At 39.7% G+C, this 20,724-nt stretch overlaps 1 protein-coding gene across 2 annotated transcripts in view; it reads left to right on the top strand.

Annotated features, from left to right (window-relative positions):
• Positions 1-20,724, top strand: part of OSBPL9 (oxysterol binding protein like 9) — an 80,274-nt gene that overhangs the window by 2,765 nt on the left and 56,785 nt on the right. For both annotated transcript variants that reach the window (XM_063138958.1, XM_063138948.1), the window contains exons 2-3: positions 12,182-12,232; positions 19,428-19,506. In XM_063138958.1, the coding sequence (XP_062995028.1) occupies positions 12,182-12,232; positions 19,428-19,506 (130 nt within the window). The remainder of the gene's footprint in view (positions 1-12,181; positions 12,233-19,427; positions 19,507-20,724) is intronic.

Raw genomic sequence — 20,724 nt, 5'->3', positions numbered from 1 at the left:
AAGTTTAAAACATACATTGTTTAAAACATACATTGAAAAGGAAAAAAAATTATAAGTCAATTAACATAGATGGAGGGACAGATTATTCTCCAAAGACCTGCTGGAACAAACAAGTTCAGCATTCAGCTCATTTAGTTCAAATTTATTGCATGCTTTTGATCTGAATCTGTAAGGTGGCCAATTGTTCTCTTTTATTCAGGGCTCTAATCCTTTACATATTTACTTAAGAGTTCCATGGGACGCAGTGCTGAGTAACACATATAGGATAATACCTTTATTCTTTTGCCATCCCGTAGGGTTTATGCAGATGTTTAATGTCCTGATTATGTTGCTCACTTCTGTATCTCCTCCAGTTGTCCTATATCTGTTTGGATATATATCCTTCGATTATTTACTGTATTTATAAACCACATTTCATAATAGCTCCTAAGGTGGTTTACAATTTAAAAAAACACAACCAGTTCATAATTAAAACTGATTCAAGGCTAAAAATAAAACCAATTCAAGGCTAAAAATATTTGTAAAAATCAAGGGGCAAAAAAAATCAAATAGAAGGAACAGTGGGATAATTGAAACAATTTCATAAAAAGCAAAATAGGAACATTGATAACCAAATCAAGGTGCAATCCAATGCATGTTTAGACAGAAAAATGTCCAATCTTGAAGTCCTACAGCTCCCAGCAATCCTCAGCATTCTTTCTGTCTAAACATGCATAGGATTGTGCCTTAAGGGTAACATTGCTGGTCCTTGGAGTAGAATTTTGAAGTTATGTGTGATAGCCTACTCCTTGGGTTTATTTTGGGAAGTCATTATCCTCTTGTGGTGTGTATGTGGTGTGTATATTGGAAGAGGGTGTGGAATAGGCATTTCAGGATAACCCTAGGAGCTTCTTAAACTTGCTTTAACAAGAAGTCCTATCTCAGATTCACTTTTTATTGCAGAATTTACAAAGAAGTAGACCTACAATTAATTGTAGCCTGTTTAACCACTAGAAAAAGTTGATTACAAAGGCTGCAAACAGCTGTCCTGCCAAAGTTTGAGCCTACACATAAAAGAAGAATGTTGGGACAGCGGCGGTGGGGCGGGGGGGGGGAGGAATAAGCAAAGTTTGCCATTTGAGAAATCTGTGTTGTGTTAGGCACAAGTATTGAAACTTAGTAGAGAACTTGATTGGTGGCTTTATATACAGTTTATTTCTGTTGTCGTGCTCTGACACTTCCAACAGTTTGTAGCAGTTTGCTATGTTGCTACAAAGGAAAATAAATGTTCTTACATAAACTTCCAGAATGAGGTCACTGCATTCCATCTCTTTTGTTGGACTCTTGTGCTTGTAATGAGCTGCTGTTTAACATGGTGTATAAAGAAGGTTCTTAGTTTGCTTTACAAACAAAACAATGAATACATACCAGAAAATGACTTGTTCACATTTCTGCTCTTGAATTATTTTTGTGCTTTGTTACTGCACGAGAATGCTGAGTTCTGGGAGTAGATATGTAGCTTCCTGTTCACTTAGCCCTGAATCTTAGCAATCTAGTGCTATTGTGTAATAGCCCTACAGTGCTGACTGCTGAAGTTTAAGGGACCCTCAATGTAAAGGGCAGAGTTTGTGGGATTTACATACCTCTCCTATTGTGGTGAGGAAAACTCTGTCTCTTGATGGTATCTCTAGATCCTAATTTCACTCCTCTTTTCAGATTATTTCAAATTATTAAGGAGTCTGCCCCTCACAGTTTAGTGTCTTGCTATGGCTTCCTTTACCTATATCCTGTTTCCTTTTTTCTCCCTTCAGTTGATACCTGCAACATTCCATGTCCCCTAGAGGAGCTCGATCTCCTGTGTTTTGCTTTTTAAAGAAATTACAAATATTTTTCTCCATATCTGGGAGCAGCACCTCTTTCCATAACAACTTGGCCACACATTAAGATCTTCTGCCAAGGCTTTTATCCAAAGTATGTTATGTGCCAACAAAGGAGAGGCCTTGATTGGCAGTGGCACTCCAGTTATGGGATTCTCCTCCTATGGAAGCTCATTTAGTGCCCGTTGCAATCTTTTTCACACCAGACTAAAGCACTTTTGTTGACCAGGTATTTTAACTTGTGTGTATTTTAATTATTAGGTGTTTATCTATTTTGTGTGTTTATGTTATAACTTTTTTGTAAGAATAGATTGCACACAGCACTGAAATTCTACATAGAATGAAGGGCAGTATGAAAATGTTTTAGGTAAGTATGCAGAAGCCTCTACCTTGTCCCAGAGAGGTCCTGTTTTGGGGTCCAGCTAATAGGCATGAGACCAGTAAGATCACTAGTAAAAGGAGAGAAGAATAAATGTTTTTAAATTATTTATTTCTGAATGTCCTGTTTTGCTGGCTACCTTTTCTTTCTACATAATTGTACTTAGTATATAATACTAAAGTATATAATACTTAGTACTAATACTTAGTACTAATACTTAGTATATAATATAGTACTTAGTATATAATACTTAGTACTAAACTTAGTATATAATATATTAGGGTTTTGTTGAAAAGTTGTATACACAACCAAAGGCCCATGCAATTTCTTGAATGGGTTGCAGAGGAGTTTGTGAAGAGAACTCCAGTTCTTTCTCTTACTTTGTTTGCTTCAGCCTTTTCCATTCCACTTCCTAGCTTCCTTATCCTAGTAAACATAGGAATGAAAATAACTCTGGCTCCATCTCTTTTTCAGCTTGTAGTTGTGGTCCTAATGAAAGATGGGAGGATGAGATGGAAGACTCTTCTCCCATTTTCCCACCCTCTCATCTCTCAGCATATTTTGTGCAGAGCAGCGCCATACTTCCTCCTTGAAACCACTGACAATGATAGGAAAATGTTAGTCATTATAGTGGATTCTTTCTGTTCTGGAGGACTTATAGATTGTAAGGACATCCTTAGGAGGTGCACTTAATTTATTTTGTACCCTCCCTTTAGGTCTAAGAAAAGTATGAGCCTATGTTTTGCATTCAGAGGCACATTGTACCCCCTCATGCAGGTTAGGGTAGGGTTAAGCTTCCTGGTTCTGTTTAACTTTGGCAATTAGTTATGAAAGTCTGACCATGTGTTACACAGGAGATTTTTAACTGGACTTTCTGGTGCATGTTTTAACTTTTTAACTGAAATACAGCCTTGGAGTGCTGCCCATCTGATCATAGTATTACCCAGTGGCCCGGCTCACACAAGCCACTATGGCTTGTTTAAGCTGTGGTGCGTGCTGGGCGCCATTTGCCTAATTAAATGTCCAGGTGTGGCTTGTTTGAGGGGGAAACAGACCTCAAATAGCCCAACAACAGGCCATGTGTTATCTGAGGGTTGTTTCTCTCTCGGCCATGCTGCCGGGATGTGGACGACCCAACAAGTCGTGTTGATTGTGTAATGAGACAAATGGAGATGATGTGAAACAGTCGTGTTTAACCCTCCTTGCTCTCTGCCACTTCCAATCAAAATTGTTCCTCCAAGCTGCTGTTTGCATTTCCCCCCTTATTGGGATAACAAAATTGTGGGGGAAGTTTTGATTGAGAGACTTGCATGGAGGAAGGCATCCCACATCTTCTACTATTTTGATCAGATGGCAAGTAATGTGCAGTTTGGCCCTGAGACAAACCTGAGACAATTTGCATAGATCGTCTGTTGTTATTTTTGGTCACAGAGCATGCTGGACTGTTGGGAACGTATGTCTACGTATGCATGTATGTATGTATCAATGACCTGAACAGTAAGTGAGCATTACTGATAGTAAGATTATTTCTTCATTTGAAATTTTACTAATGTGTAAGATTGGGGTTATAAAAGTTTGTTGGCATAGCATGGAGAAAGAAGCTTTTGGGGCATAGAATGGGTTTAAATGGGTGTAAAAGTGATAAGGGTAATGCTTTAATATTAAATAGGCAAGTAGGCATACACACATAGAACACTGTATCAAGATTTAGATGCTTTAGTTTAGATAAGGCTTGTTAGAAAATGATTTGGAAATATGATTTGATATTGTTCAATGACATTACTCATGAGAACTTGCAATTTGGTATTGCTCAAAAGACATTAATCATAAGAACTTGTGACATGTACTAACTGTAACTAGGGGAAGGGTCCAGGGATAAGTACAGTTAAGGTTGTGGTTGGAAAAATCCACGTGTACCTAGAACAGTGAAGTAACCCAGACAGGTTAACCACAAGTACAGGGAGCTTGACCTTTCATTGTCGTAAACAAAAGCGTCAGAAAGGGGAGGAGATTTCCAGGAGAGGATGGGCTAAATTATGAGGTTGTCCAATGGGTTTAGGAGTTTAGAAGACATTAATAGGAGGAATTGATGATGTCAAATTAGGCATTTAATGCTGAGCTCAGAGGGATAAGATGTCTTCTATTTCCCTCAGACATGACATGGTCTTGCCTGGGAGAGATGGGAGTCCCTCTGTGGAGAAGAGCTCCTTCACACAGTCAGTATGAGTGGTATTGTCATGTTGTCATTGGGTGTGTGATTGTTTGTGTTTGTCTATGTTTGTCTTGTTCTCCAAATCTGCCAGACTTGTGAGTATGTTCTTTTAATTTGTTTTGCAGAATGGAGGTTTGTGTGTCTGTTGACCTTAGCTTTCTTAAATTGTTTTAATAAATGTTTTCATTGTGTTTGTGAGTCTGAGTGAAGTCAATCATTCTGCATGTCTATCTCCGGATCTTCTTTACACCTATAGTGGGGAATTTAAGGAGTAATACTGCAAGATATTGCAGGAACCTGCGCCTATGTTCAGTACCTCTTAAAAATAGCACCAGAAAATTCCTCCTACATGATTCAAATGTGTTCTAAATCCTAGTAGGATGTAATCGGTCACAAATTATAGGTTAAAAAACAGTGACTGGAAAAAGAGAGAAGATTACAATTATTTATTATGTCCTTCTCTTCCATCATTTTCAGAAATAGATTTTAAAATGGATACTGAAGAGCAATATTGCTAAGAATGCTGAAGATGGAGAGAATTATTATGATACTTACCTAAGTTTTATGTAAAACACAATGAAAAATGTCATAGCCACAGCCTGGGTTGAGAGAACCTTTTAGCATGGGAAAGCAGCTTATGAGTTCCAGGTCATGCATGCATACACATTAAGGTTCTTGTCGGCTTTCCCTCCCTTCCTTAGGGCACTGCAAGAGAGGAGAGTGCCTCTGGCAATTCCTTTTTTTTCAGTTGTAGCTTAGGATATGGCTTGTATCTGGGAATTGTCCACTGACCTCGTAGAGCATCTGATTTCCTGAATGCTGTATAGGAGAGCAAATATAGGAATGCTGTATAGGATTCCTGTATAGGAATGCTGTATAGGAGAGCAAATAAATTCTCTGAATGGCCTGTATTCAGGATATTAAGCAAGCATGCTGTTGTATGTTATGTTTGACGTTTATCTTAACTTCAGCATAGGTTTTTAAAATAATACCAGGGGCAGTGAGAGCTAAAGAGTGTCATTGCTTTGTAATCTGTGGAGGAAGATACTTTCAAATAGTGATTTGATCATTTGGTGATTCCAGGCAAACACTGTGAGAGTCTACTTGCTTTTTCATGCTCTGTCACCAAGGTGGGATCTAACCTACATGTTAAACTAAGTTTCTTTTCTTGTAGAAATGAAAGTAAAACTCCTGGATTGGTTCAAAACATCCAGCCATTAAGACTTTTATACAGGAGGATGTGGCATTTTCTTGCTTGGAGGAGGAATACCTGTTTTAGATCTAGCTTATGAAATGTGGTGAGGTAGATTTGAGTTTGCTGAGACTAAATGAAAAAATAAATGCATGTTGGCCTGTCACAGTATTTTCTGTCTCCAGATACTTTACCATGTTGCTGTTCCTCTATTAACTGCCTGACTTTGTGTTATATTGTGTTTTGCTTAAACAATCTTTTCTTGGAGATTACTCTTTTTGTTTTGCGTAATGCTTAAGATTTCACCTGCCAATGAACTTTAGCTCTTTGGGATTTACTTACTTGGATGTATCTCCTTCATAATTAGATGATCATAAAACTTGAGTGAAAATCGTACATAGATTTGAATTAAGGTTTAGATGATCATTGTACATGTGTGTGTGCGTTAACTGGGCATCTCTACCTCTCCAATTGTAAATAAGAGAATGGATTAACAATTGGATTAAGCACAAACATAAAAGTAGCTTATTCTCTCAAATGTTGTCATTATTGCCTGGGTCTTGGTATGGACCTTATTGGATCAAATACATCATCCTTTTGGCCTGTGTCAATTCCTCTCTTGGATCAGCTTCATTAATCCAGTATTGTGTTATTAATTGACTCTTTTGCATTTATAGGTGTGCCCAGGTTTCTTGTTTTCTTATAATATTTTAATTGATTCCCCCCCCCAAATAGAACAGAATAACAACCTAGGATCATATCTAGATTGTTTGAAAGGAATGGGAAGAAGCATAAAATAATTTTGGCTTCTTTGGTGGTAATAGGTCTATAAACAATGTAAGTTCAGGTTTTCCCAAGGGTATGGGTTGTCACTTCATTGTGATAACTAAGGAAAATCAAGGTGCAGGGTTGTGATTTCCTCACTGTTACACTCTCTGTTACCTAAAGTGAAGAGAAGGGCTGGAGATAGAGAAATGGCACTGGGCATGCAAAAGCTGTGAGATATGTGTGAGATTGTTGGGTTTTCCTCATTGAGCGAGTGCTGCTGAAGGTCTGCAGCACAATCCTAGGCATGTCTACTCAGAAGTAAGTGCCACTGAATCCAGTGGGGCTTACTCTGAGGTAAGTAGAGATTGCAGCCCTAGAAAGTTTAGATGTGGGAGACATACTAGCAATGTATATTAACAAATAGTTCATAAGTCATCTTACATACTCATTGCTTTCCCATCCGTGCATCCCTCTCAGGGTTGTGATGGATTAGGGTCTTATATGTTTACCTTAATTTTTGTGGCTTAACTTTTGGTGAGGTTTACCTTCATTAGTATAAAGTATGTTCATATATTAATGCTTCATTGGTGTTATGAATTCTCTATTTGCTGTTTTACAGAGGAGCCTTGCTTGATCAGGAAAGGGCTAGAATTAGATATAATTAATGGAACTGCTGTTGTTGCATTGAGCATCCACATGAGGGAGCCAAAATATGTGATACTTTCAATTTCTTGGTTTGGCAATGTTCTGTTTTTGTGTCTTCCTCTCATGGTGCAGCAGAGTGATGCAAGACTGTGGATTAGACTTTCAAAGTGCTTAAGTATTGCAGTTTATTTCTATTGAGGTAATTAATCTTTGTCTAGACTTTCTGTGAGTTAAAAATAAGTAAGTATGAATGTTTATTCCCCAGATTTTTATTTTTCTCATCTTTATCCCTAAAACCGCGTTTCAGTCAGGAGTCCATAATTATTGCCTTGGTAGCCAAGCCAAAAGATAGTTGTTGCCAGGACTCTGCTCCTCCATCGGTCCTTGACCTCATGTCTCCTCATGAGGTTAGGGACAATCTCCTGCTCCCCTCTGCAGCTCTAAGTCTGGACTTTGAAAGGATGGCAGACCCTTTTCTGTTAGGCTTGGCACTGCACTTAGCTTCTTGGTAATGGAGCAGCCAAACAAACTCAGCCTTGGAGCTGGGAATGGGGCTTGCCACGTAAATGCAGGGGTAATTCTCATTCCCTTCTGCAGTCTGTAAGTTACGAGGAAAGGTGGGGTTTGTCATGCTCATCAGAGGGCAGCAGGACACTTGCCATGGTAAGCAAAATTGTAGAATTTTGTTTAATAATACAGGTGAGACTGGCAAATTCATTTTAATATGGTATAGGTAGTGTTGCAAGTTCAGTTTGCTTCATACTAGGAATGTCACTTGATCAAAGAAATCTTAGCTGATTAGATATGAATTTTGTTGATTAAATGTGCTTGTGCATACACATTATAAGGCTGCGATACTGGTGTGCAAATTTCCTTGGGAGTAAGTCCCATTGAAATTAGTGGCTCTTCTCAATAAACACAGGAATTGCATAGCACTTATTAAAATGTATTTATTTAAGGTAATTTATATCCTGCCTTTCCGTTAAAAACAACAATGACAACACCCAAGGCTGGTAACAACAATTTCATAAAGCATGTCAAAATACAAACATCAAGGTGAAATAAAAAAAGGCATAAGAGACATGGGACAGATTAAAAACCAAAGTTAGCATAGAAACTTTTATGGGCTAATGTAAAGTTGCCTGAACAAAATCATAATAATGAGATAGCAAAAAGTACAGTGGGAAGGTGCCTGACGATCCTCTTTTAACACCTCACATTGTGATCATAACACAAGACACATAAAAGGGGGCATGCATATGAGACAGGCGGAGTGGGAAGAACTCTGTATTTACTGATGGTGATCCATTGCTAGCACTTTTACCACAGGTCTGCTGCACCAAGCCAAAACTCCCGGCTTCTCCACTGCTACTGCCAAAAAACTCTAGCCAATCTGGGTCCCACTCTGGAGAAGCTAGCCTTGACCCAGAATTTGCTGACTTGCCTCCCAGGAGGGATTGGAAAGACAGCAAAACATGCAGCAGAGGCTGTAGCAGTACTGTTGTGCACACAGCAGAGGCAAAAGAAGCAGGTGAAGTGAAGTCAGTTTGTGTTTTATCTTAGTGGCAGCAGGGTATTCTTGGCAGCAGACTTTCTGAGGGCTGGGACCCAGGAGAATGGTGTTTGTGCATTCCCTAACTTCCATAGCTGCTGTTTCCTTGGTGGCCTAAGAGGAGGATGTTCTTTGGCTTTATCAGCTGAACAGTCTGATCAAACTGTGCAGTTAGACCCAAGTCTGTATCCCCTGCCCATGGCGGCGGCGGCGGCGGCTGCTGCTGCTGCTATTATTATTATTATTATTATTATTATTATTATTATTATTATTATTATTTTAAAATCCATTTACTGCTACAGAGTGGTAAATAAGTCAAATTTAACTTGAGAGAAGAATTTTTTTTACCTAATTACCATTTTTTGCTACTGTATATTTTGCTACTGCAGAGCATAGAGGGAATTCTGTGGGTGCCAGCAGGAATGTGGACCATGAGGGGCCACTGGAGGTGATAATGGCACCTGGATCCCCTGCAATTGCCCACCCTTGCTGTACAGAAAGTAGTTGCATAAGTACCTCATCTGAAATGGTGGCCAGTTATTTGAAAACATTTTAAACAAGTTTTGAATCAGTTGGTTAGAGTCATCAACTTAAACATGTGACCTTACTTTAGATGTGCCTTTTCTTAAGACATGGGCGTGTGCAGTTGTTTTAAGATGTATATATGGATAAAATACTTCCCCAGAGACATGTGCATCCCTCAGGGGAAGTTGCATTTGCCTCATCTTCTGCTTACCGGCTTGTTTTTCCCACATCCATCCTCACTATTGTACCTTCTCTCCACATATCCTTTTAATATAAAGCCTATTTCTCACAAACAGCAATGAGGTGATAAATCTGAAAATTTCAACCATATCACTTCAGACTGCAAGTGAGGGCTCACATGATGGAACGAGAATTAATATAGTTTATTGATTAGAGTGTTGGACTGCGACTCTGGAGATCTGTTCTAGTGCCTGTTCAGGCCATGAAACTCATTGAGTGACTTTGGGCCAGTTGCTGGCTCTCAGCCTAATCTATCTCACAAGGCTGTTGTGAGGATAAAATGGGGACCATGAGGGACATATAAGTCACCTTGGGTTCCTTGAAAGAGAAAAAAAGTGGGATATAAATGAAATAATAAATAAATGGAGTGCTGCTTTACAAGAAATATTCCTATAGAGAACTAGCTAGCTAGAGAGAATACTAGACTAAAACCCTTCTCCTTGAGAGCTAGTTTTCTATGTGCAGGACATAAAAAGAAATTGTATGAAGAGGTATTCAGTTACATGAATCCCCAGATGCAATCTGAAACAAGCTCAGATCTGCTGTTTGGGAGTACAGCAGACACCTGCTGTTTGGGAGAACTTTACCTAAATCCTCTGGGTATAAATATGGTTGTGTATAGTACCTAGCACAGTGGCTGTAAATAAAATGTTTATTGGCATGATGCCGATATTCCCGAGGTTGCTTGCACTGATCCTGAATAGAGGCATGAATCTGTCTTAGAATAAATAAATACTATTAGATCAAGCTCTAACTTCTGTTATAAAAGCCTTATATGTACTTTGACTTGTAGGCTTAATAGGAAGGAAATATTTGACCTCCTGAGACTATTTAAGTGAAGAAAAACATGTTTGGAATTGCAACTTCACTCTTGTGTTTTACTACGTCTGTAGGTTTTCTTGAATTGATTTTTATGTGCTTATGCCCTTAGAATTAAATAATGTAGTTTGTCATTTGTATTCTTAATCACAAATGGGAGAGGCCCTCGAGTATTCATTTCTATGGAGTTTACTGTCTTCTCTGTAGTGGAACATATTGTCCTGTACCATTTATTTGTAAGATATAGCCTAGTTGCAACTTAGAAAAAAGGGCTACTAAACTTCTTTATTCCCCACTACCTCCTGAATTTTGTGGCTGATAAGTATTTTTTTAACTTTGAAACTAACCAGTATCCCCAATGTGACATGCTAATAGTCATCCAGGGAGTAGACTATTAACACAGGGTTGACTATTGCTTTTGCTCCCCCACCTCTGCCCTCCCCACCAAATGGCAACGCTGGTTCCCACTTTTCATATCAGGAAGCTGTGGAGAAAGACGCAGGAGAGCCACTCATCCCTTCAGCACAAAGAACGTTCTTTGTGCTGAAGGGGTGGGTGGCTCTCCTGCGTCTTTCTCCATGGCATCCTGATATGGAAAATGGGAGCGTTGCCACCATGCGGGGTGGAGGGAAGGAAGATGCAGGCAAGCCACTGCCGAGTGTCGTCCTCCACCACGCACACTTTCTCCATTGGTGGGTATGGAACGCACAGATCCTCCCTCGCGTGCTCCATACCCACCAATGGCAAATGGAGGACGTGGCTGAGACCGATGCTGTCCTCACAGCGTCTACCTCTGCCACACTCTCCTTTGCCATTTGTGCATCTTGGGATGGCACGAAGGAAAAAGACTTCTCTCTCCTTCATGCTGTCCCTAGCATCCCCCGTCCCCATTCTTCAGCACTTTGTGGAGAATGATGGTGGGGCGTAGGAGGACGCTCTTGGCGGAAGGATACACGTCAAGCCATGGGGGACATCCTTCGCCCCGCCCCCCACAATCCATTTGTATATCGGCTTGAGGGTATGGAAGGAGTTTGGGAGGATGGATCATGGGGCGATTTGGCAAGGGATGTTCACATCTCTGGGGACACGTGGGGAGCCATCTATCGTGGTGCCCCACCAAGGGACGGCATGATCAGAGGCTTCCCGCATGCTTCCCAGGATGGGATTATTTCATATGCCTATAGAGCCCTGCTGGGCAGGAGCTTCAGGGGTTTCTGCTGCTTTTGCCTTGCGACTCTGTAGGCATGTAAAATTATCAATGGAGCATGACACAATAATCAATAGTTGTGCAGATAGTCAGCTCTACACATCGTTGATTAAGTGCTTTGGTTAAAAGGCTCGACAGACGACACAATAGTCAACGGTTGACTGTTTAAGCAATGGGAGACTATTTAATCAACTGTTGACTATTGTGTCATCCGAACCCAGTCTTAGTCTCTAGGCTTACAAACTAGTTTTATGTGATCCAAGAAATAATTAAGCAACAAAAATAGTCTTGGCTTACAGCCACTTTAACTGGTTGAACTTTTGGGACTCGAGCCATACTTGATTCCCAATAGCTTATTAGGGATTAGGTAGCTTGACTCCTGCCCCAGGAGTCTCTTGGAACCTCCTATTTTCTTTAGATGTTTATTTCCTAGAGCTTGTTCCTTCAAGTTTTGTACACCACCTTGGCAGGGCTCCTACCCTAAAAGGCAGCCTAGAAATATTTTACATAAATAAATGTTTGAGGGTTGAGTAACATTTGAGCATTCTCAAGTAGGATTCTTCCTTAAAGATGAGTAAAAGATGAATATTATGGAGCCTCTCTGTTTTGTAGATCATTGTGGGCCACTTCAAATTTAGCACGTATGGATGCATCTTGTTTTTGCCATATGTACACTTTGAAAGGAACCACAGGCTGTTGATAATGTTTTTGTAATCTTAACAACTTTGTACAAAGAATTTGCAGTGGTGAATTTTTATGAAACTGATTGTTATTTTCTTATTTCAGTCAAAGGACAAAATGATGCGAGGATCGCGCCGAGGCTGTGTTAGACTGAGAGTAAGTATGTTATCTTTTTGTGGCCGTTGGGATCCCAGACTATTTGGGAGTGTGGCTGGACATACGGCATCTCAAATCAGTTGGAATGGTTTCTGTGTTGTGTTCTATCAGTGATCTTTTGAAGACCGAGGAGAAATTATCTTAACCTTTGCTAACTTTAAAACAAATACTGTTTACAGTTACTCCATTGCAAAGTGCTTGGAGTACATAGTTGAAATATTTCATTAAAATTGGTATTGAGACTAGCTTTTGCCCATGTTATGACAGCAACGTTCTAGTGACAATGCCACCTTAAATTCTCTGATCTCTCAACTGTACAATCTAGTTTGCACAACATAACAGACCTTCAAGGTTAATTTACCCTCAAGTAGCTGCAGTGCATGCCGGCAGCAATTATAAATATTCAGTCCCCAACTGGGGGTTCTTGTGACAAACCCAGCCGGTTGGGGTTACTTGAGGGTTAAACAACTCTTGTATAACCCTACAACAGACCATTGGTTATGCAAGGGTTGTTTAGCCCTCAACTGCCACTTGGCCTTGTTCAAATGACACAACAACCTCCACTCAGGAGTTGCGTATTCACAACGGTAGCTGGCATGCACTGCAGGTCCTTGAGGGTAAATTAGCCCTTGATGGGTTGTTCTGTCATGGGAACTAGATCTTTGTTTCAGTCGATTTTGGTATCATTGCATAATTGATATTTGGGTTCTTGGTTATTTTTCAACATTCATTGTTGGTGACAGCCATTACTGCTATATGTTGAATTGAACAATATATAAGATGAGACAGAAAAAGTAAAATAGGTTGATTTACAAAAGCGTGAAATGACAAATCAGTACATTTTGGAAAGTAGAAGCAATGACTTGAGAGCAAAAATGTGCATATATATCCTGAGATGCCTGTTCTTCAGCATACTACTAATTATTCACATGGATGTGTCTGCTACTGGGCTTATTGTTCTGTTACAATTTCCTTGTTGTATGTTATCCACTTGCATATATATATTTCTGCCCCAGTGGTATGTCATTCAGAAGTGATCTCAAAAGCTCAGGAAAAATAAGAAAATATTTAGAATGACATAAATAGGGCCCAGAAAACACTGTTATTAAATGTAAGATTTGTGCAGTGTTTGAAATTACAAAAGAGCAGTGGTAATGTATTAGAACACTTGTTTCTTTGTCACATGCAACTTCTCATTTTTGCCTTCTCATTTGTGAAACCTATGTGTATCTTTAAAGCTCCGGCTAAGGGCCATTTCAAACAAAGCCATGTTTGGATAATGTTAACCATGGTTCAAACTTTAGAATTACAAGAATGAGCCTAGTCTCTCCCTTGGCCCATGTGCTTCCCCCTCCCTTCTCTTCCTCTGGCACAGTTTTAACTATGAGATCAGAAGCTGCTGATTCCATTTTAGATTAACAGCAGTTTAGCGTATTATCCAAACTCTAAACTATGATGCATCTTAACTGTGGTTAGTGGAAACAAGCCAGCTTCATAAATTATAATTTGAACTTGGCATTCTTCTCCTAACAGTAGTTAAGATTCACCATAGTTTGTCTGGTTTCAGACAACACAGCAGGTTAATAAAAAATGGAAATGAAAACTTCAAAACTCCTCTTCATGGCCATGCCAGAGGGGAGATTGTATGAATCCAGGAGGAGGTCAGGCTCATTGCATCTGAACCAGCCACTAAGTAGAAGTAGGTAGGCAAGCTTGCATGATTGCCAGAATACACTACAAATAAGACAGGGTGGGTTGTGTTGTGTGATGGCCTCCATTGTGAATATTCATGCTGCGGTGGGCAGTTGTGCAGCTTATTGTGATGTGCAAGGTGGCTTGTTGCCATGGTTTACAAGCCACCCCACAACCATTCTACAGCCCATGGGTTGCCTATTGTGCAAACCAGTTCAGTGTGCTGGGATGCTTTGGTCTTTATCTAGACTTAGCCATACTTCGAGTAGACTCATTGAAATTAATTCAAGTTGGTCATTACTAACTTAAGTCCCATTGATTTCAGTTGGTTTACTCTAAGACTAAATCTGGATCCAACCCAATGTTCCTGCTGTGTATGTGTGGAGTTTAGCTGCCTTGTATACTACAGGGGGAAAATGGATCTGCTTCTAGTCTGATGGTGGCTTAATTTTGTAATTCTTGAGGCCTTCCTGCAAATAGTGGGTCCAAATAGTGTACTTTTTGCTTTTTGCTTTGAATAAATGGAGTCTTGTGTGGATTGCTTAAACACTTAGTTTTAATGGGTTAATCCTATTACTATTTTATTTATTATTTGATTTCCTGCATTTCTACCAGGAAATGGTGCTCAAGGTGGCTAACAATAACAAAAAGCAAAATTTAAAATAAAAACAATTTAAACAACCATGAAACAAATACATTAAAACACAATTAAGAAAAACAACAATAAAAGAATAACAACATCATTCAATCAAACAGGCCAGCTTACATGTCCAAAGCCTGGGAACAACCGCTGAGAAGGCTCTCTCATGTCTCCCAACAAATGCACCTCTGATGGTGATAACAAAAGAAGGTGCTTCCATTATCTTAATAGATCTTTCAGGTAACCTGGTCCCAAGCCGTGTAGGGCTTTATAGATCATAAACAACACTTTGAATTGTGCCCAGAAATAGACTGGGCCGCCAGTGAAGCTGTTGCAACATGGGGTCACATGTTCCCTGTAACTGGTCCTGGGCAATACCTACATAGAACACGTCATCTGAAAGAGATAGGCATGTGTGACTGTGACTAGCTCAGGCATCTATAGGTTTAGGTGCACTAGCCTCAGCTGTGCAAATGTACTCCTTGCATCATCAAGTTGGGCACCCAAGTTCTGGGCTGAGTCCAGGAGCCTGAGTCTTCAGGGGGAATGTAACCACATCCAGCACAGGCTGAGTTTCTATTCCCTGATCTGCCTTTTGACTGATCAAAATCACTTCTGTCTTGTCTGGATTCAGCTTCAATTTGTTCGCCCTCCTCTAATCCATTCCTGACATCAGGACATTGATTTAGAAGTAGAACAACCTTCTTGGATTTAGATGGAAAGGAGAGATGGAGTTGGTTGTCAACAACAAACTGGTGGCCCCAAACCCCAAAACTCTGGACAACCTCTGCCAGTAGTTTCAAGTACTTACCTGGCAGGGGAGACACCATGATCCCTGAGGGACACCACAGGCCAGTGGTCACAGTGTTGAACAGGAATCCCCCAACACCACCTTCCAAAAATGGCCCCTCCATGAAGGACCAGAGGTACTGTAGAACTCTTAAGTAAGACTAACATTGAGTATAACCCATTAAAATTTGTTTGTCATTGCCTCTTAACCTATCCCAACCCTGTTAGTTTCTTCTATTGTTATGGATCCCAAAAAGGATTTGGTAGGAGCTTTATTTTTGCCAAGAATTTGTTTGATCATAATTGTTCTCTTCTCAAGCAAGTTTTACAGTAAATAATTCAGGCAGCAACGTTGGCAAAGTCTAACCACCTTTGGAACTTGGTAAAAGCTTTTTGTGTTTATCATAGAATTTGAACAGGATGTTCCCACTTCATCCTTCAAAGTGCTTTTTATTGTATGTTGCAATGTGCAATTGCAAAACTCCTCATATGCTGTGCAGAAACAGCCTTTTGCATATGATAAAAGCAATTTCTGTGGTGTTTCAGGTCTACTTTGCATTCCTACAGATTTGTCATGCTGCAAAATGTGCAGTTTTCATATTAGAATTCTTCACAGTCACAAACTTATTTTAGAATTCACATCTAGTTTTACAAAAGAGCATAAGGGGGCTGCATTTTGCTCTGAGACATTCCCTGCCAATGAGATCTTCTGTATTGGCAAAGTACTGCCCTGTTTGGCTCTAGTGGTGTGTACTATGACTTTCAGACATGGCAATTCAGTATCAGTCAAGCATTATTTACATATTAGCAAAAATGGCTTCATGTCCATGTTTACTTAGAAAAAGTCTAAGCAGGTTGGTGGGGCTTATATAAGTGTGTTCTAAATATTGCCTTAGTTGCAATCCTTACGTATATTTGGAATAAGCCCAGAGAGCCAAGTAGGATTGCTGGACTGGGCTAATGTTGTATTTAGAACTGTAATGTACTGGCAATATATTACACAAAAAATAGATGGAAATAATTTTAGCTTTGCACATCCAAGCCCACTGTTTGCTAGGCTAATTGCTCATTCTGGATAGTGTAAGTTTTTTCTCTCTCTTCAGAAATAAAGCCACAAATAATTAATAACTTGTGGAGTGGGAAGCGGATTGAATTAAGTATTAGTTGTGTAATGTTTGAAGGGAGTCTAGTGATTCTTCAGTTTATTTAACTGTCAGATGCTGTTTCTTTACTAGAATTTATAGCTGTAGAATGTGTAATCAATATGTACAAGCACCTACACCAGGGGTGGGGAACCTTTTTTGGCCTAAGGAACAGATTCATTTTTGGAGAAACTCTTGGCAGGCCACATTCTAGCAGCAGGCGGGACCACAGGCAAAAGTGGTCAGGGCTGAAAAATCCAACCTCCCGTCAATTTCATTTATAATAAGCATATCTACTCAGAAGGAAGCATGAGCAGCATGGCTACTCACAAGGAAGGTGAATCCCTGTATGACTCCTCAGAAGTAAGTAGGATGGGTCTATGCAGGACAAGGTTCAGAAGGATGTAGGACTAAGCCCTGAACTTTGAGGCTGACTAAAATCAACAAGGTGGGAGGAGCAGTAGAGGTGATCTTTGCTTCCCTGTCATCCGAATTCCTTTATTTTTGCTAGATGGGCTTTTTAGCCCATTTAGCAAAGGTGCTTCGGAGGGGAGGGAAGGAGGCTGGAGGAGGGTCAGGGTAAATCATATCCTGGTTTATCTGATTTCCTTCCCTCCCCACCCACTGGCATGCCCCCTTCCGCCACCATTGTTTTCTGACCTCGGAGAGGCAGCTAGCATAGTTTTCTCCACACTGACTGTAAAGGAGCGGATCTCCAATGCCCCCTTCCAAGTTCAGAGCGCTGTCTCCAACCTTGGAAAGGATTGTCTGAACCATCCTATGGTCCTTGGGACATTCGCCTAGAGATCATAAGATTGTTCTCTCATCACTCAGCTGCATCCTCTCTTGGCCTTGTCCCTCTTCTGCCCTCAGTTGAAAGCAGTAGCTGATTGGAGATAAATGTTTTCCCCTGCTGAGCACTGAGAAAGAGAGTATTTTTCAGTGCTAAGCTGGGAAAGGCACTTCTCCCCAATAAGCTGCTGATCAGAGAACCTTTCCCTCCATGGCAGAGGTGGGACAAGGGAAAGAAGCTGCAAGGGCCGATGATGAACTCCCGTGAGTCTTACCAGGCCTGTGGGCCAGAGGTTCCCCCCCATCTCTGACCTACACTAGACTCTGTTCTTCTCTAGACTGCATCATGTGCTGTCCATGTGCTCCTTGATATGACTTTTGTGGCGTGGCAGAATGTGGGCCATGCTCTAAGTGAGTATGCAGTAAAGCAGTTATTTTGATTCAGTCCAAGCACAGATGATATATCGAGTACCTGTTGGAGGCTGAGCAGCCTTGCAAGACAGAGTGGTCACCCATCTTCCCATCTGTCATCTTACATCTGCTATCCCCTGCTTGCCACCGCTGCTTTTGAACCAGAGGATCTTGTGTTGAAGGAAAGTGTGTGGAAGATGGTGCCAGTTCTGCCCCCCTCCTATGGGAAACAAATTCCCTGTTGTCAATTACCTTGGACCCAGGAGCCCAAGAGCAGCAATAAAAAAAGATCACTTATGCTGTTGTTGTTTCAGGCTGTGTGTGCAACTCCCTTTGTTCTGCTAGTAGCTTGTAATCCATGCAAGAAAGAATGATTATTAATAAACTATAATAATGGGGAGAAATTTCTATGTGATATGTGATATATGAATATGCTTTAAGAGGTAAATACCTTGAGGTAGGTTACTGGATAGCATTATGGTTTGACTAATCATTTCTAGAAACAAGCTTTTCTGAGTTATATGCACTTACTGCTGAGTGAAGGATGGGAAGTTGAATTTCTAAAAGAAATGTAAAAACTACCTACTTGTGCTGACTAACGAGGACTGAAAAGATTGTAAGTTAATGGTAAATAGAGAGTTTGATATAAGAGTTACTGAAGACTGTCGCTTAAAATGTAGCAGTTGTATGAACAGGCAAGCAATGGAATGCTATTTAATCTACTTGTTCGGGTAAATTCTTACTTATCCTTAAAGTGGAAAGTTACAAGTCTATAATGGGGGATAAAACTTGCAGAACATAGCTCATAAAGTCTACTGACTTTATTCTGATGAGGCCATCTGTGTTCAATTCTCATTTTTTTAAAAAACCTACTGTTTTATACCAATTGTTTCGAGTGAAATGGGGAAATGTAGTTGACTGAGTTATGACCGAAATGTAACATCTTTCATAGATGTGTGATGAATTTGATGCAAATAGATAGCTACTACTTTCTAAATAGTGTGGTGTAACATATTCCCTGATTTCCATAACTTTGGGGGAAATGGGGTTACACTGACCATTCTTGAATGTATTTGCTTCTAAATTAGTGAAGCGTGCAGACACAGATTTCTCTAGGTATTGATAAATATGTCTATGCTGTCTGTAGAATCTTGTTGGCCATCCGAAGATATAATTGAAAGCTGTTGTGCAAAACCCAAATTGTACAATTGCTATAAAAATAATTGCCCTGGAGATTGAAAAATTCTTTGCAGTTTAAGAATATATCCTTAAATTGTGGTGTGAAATCTTTTTTAGAATTGCTTAAATAATGTAGTTCTTGAATACATGAACCATAGAATTTTGTAAGGCATCCAAAGCTTTATTTTTGGACTAAAGAACAGAGATTTTAGGAGGCTTCCTTTGTGGGTACTTCGATTTCCTTTATGTATAGAAAATAATCATTTTTCAAAAGTGTGTAATTTCTTATACTTAACAAATGTAAAAAGTGTTTGGCTGGGTTTTGAAGTCAAACATAGCAATCTCACAGAAGAAGGAAATGTACAGTATACTTCTTCTGCAGAAGGGGTATAACTGGCTTAGTAAAAATCTCATTTAATTCTCAGGTATTGACTCTGGAAGCTTTACAAAATTTGTCCATGCATTTTGCATTCTAGTCGTGTAGCGATAGACTGCATGCTGCTGATGTCACTACACTGCCTTATCAGGATTTTTGCTCTTTGTTTCACAGGGAGCTGTGATTGGTATAGATGATGAGGACGACAGCACATTCACAATAACTGTTGATCAGAAAACCTTCCATTTCCAGGGTGAGCTAAAATAAGAGCTTCTTTCTTATAACACAAAATTGTCTTTATTCACAGTTGAATGGTCTGATTTAAGCATTTTAGAAACTGGACTGCATGAATCAATGTACAGGGAACATTCTGGAGTCGGAAGCACTGTGGGTTAGGCAGGGATTTATATCTGCAGTGTATACATACGTGATAGAAAGGACTGTAGCTTTGGCAGGATCTGGAGATTAAAAATTTAAAGGCTATATCAGTCAAGGGGGAGAGAATAATGGGCTTTCGTTGATGGATTTTGCTTGCAAAAAAGCACCACTGATCTTTATTATCAAGATGTGCTGTTGTGCTTTCCTGCATGAAGAAAGCCACAAGATCGCGTGAGGTTGCAGCTTTTGTTAACATAGAAGTTAAAGGCTTGAATATGTGAGGAGACCAGAGGGAACGTTTGATTTAAAGGTGGACTTTTGCTTCAGGATCTACAAGTTTTTATTAATGTCGTCTATATTTTTTAGTTCTTGTCTGCCAGTCACCATTTTCCTGCTGTTTGTTTTTCATTCATATTTACTAACTTCAATGCCATCTGTTACTGCTATGTTTCGTCATTGCATGCTATGGTTCACCAGTAGAAAGGGTAAGGTACTGTATTTTTCATTTGTACTTCTATATGTCTCCGAAATACATTTTTATTTATAAGATTGGTAAATAGTGCCATTTTTATAAAGTGCTACCATTTTCATGGTTGTTTTACTTTAAATCATAATTTTCCCTGCTGCTTTCTGATATTTTTCTTTTCATTCTTAGATGAGCTGCAATGTAAATGCCTTAAGTTTGCAAGCATTTCGTTGTAGAAATTAGACTGATTCATGCTATTTTTGTAATACTGCAAAACTTGTAATGTTAGTATTGCATTATTTTCTTCTGTCTGATATTGAAGATTCTGATGTTTGATGGCATATTCCTCAAACACTTATAATGTTAAATCTTAGGATCCATATGGCTTGGTTGTCCTGTGGCTTTTCACTGACTGCATTAAGCCAAGCATCATAAGGTGCAAAAAGTACTGCATTACAAGTTTTGCGGTACTACAAAACAATCACAGCATGAATCAGTCTTCCCATTTCTGGATAACACCATGCTGGCAGATCACTTATTCTTGAGAGCAAAGGAATTAACCATGAATGTTGATAGACTATATCACTGGCATTCTTCAAAACATAGTGGCTGTAGATGTGGCTAAAG

The sequence above is a fragment of the Elgaria multicarinata genome, chromosome 1 (genome assembly GCF_023053635.1).
Source record: "Elgaria multicarinata webbii isolate HBS135686 ecotype San Diego chromosome 1, rElgMul1.1.pri, whole genome shotgun sequence".
Classification (NCBI taxonomy): domain Eukaryota; kingdom Metazoa; phylum Chordata; class Lepidosauria; order Squamata; family Anguidae; genus Elgaria; species Elgaria multicarinata.
This window is presented reverse-complemented; position numbering and strand designations above follow the sequence as displayed.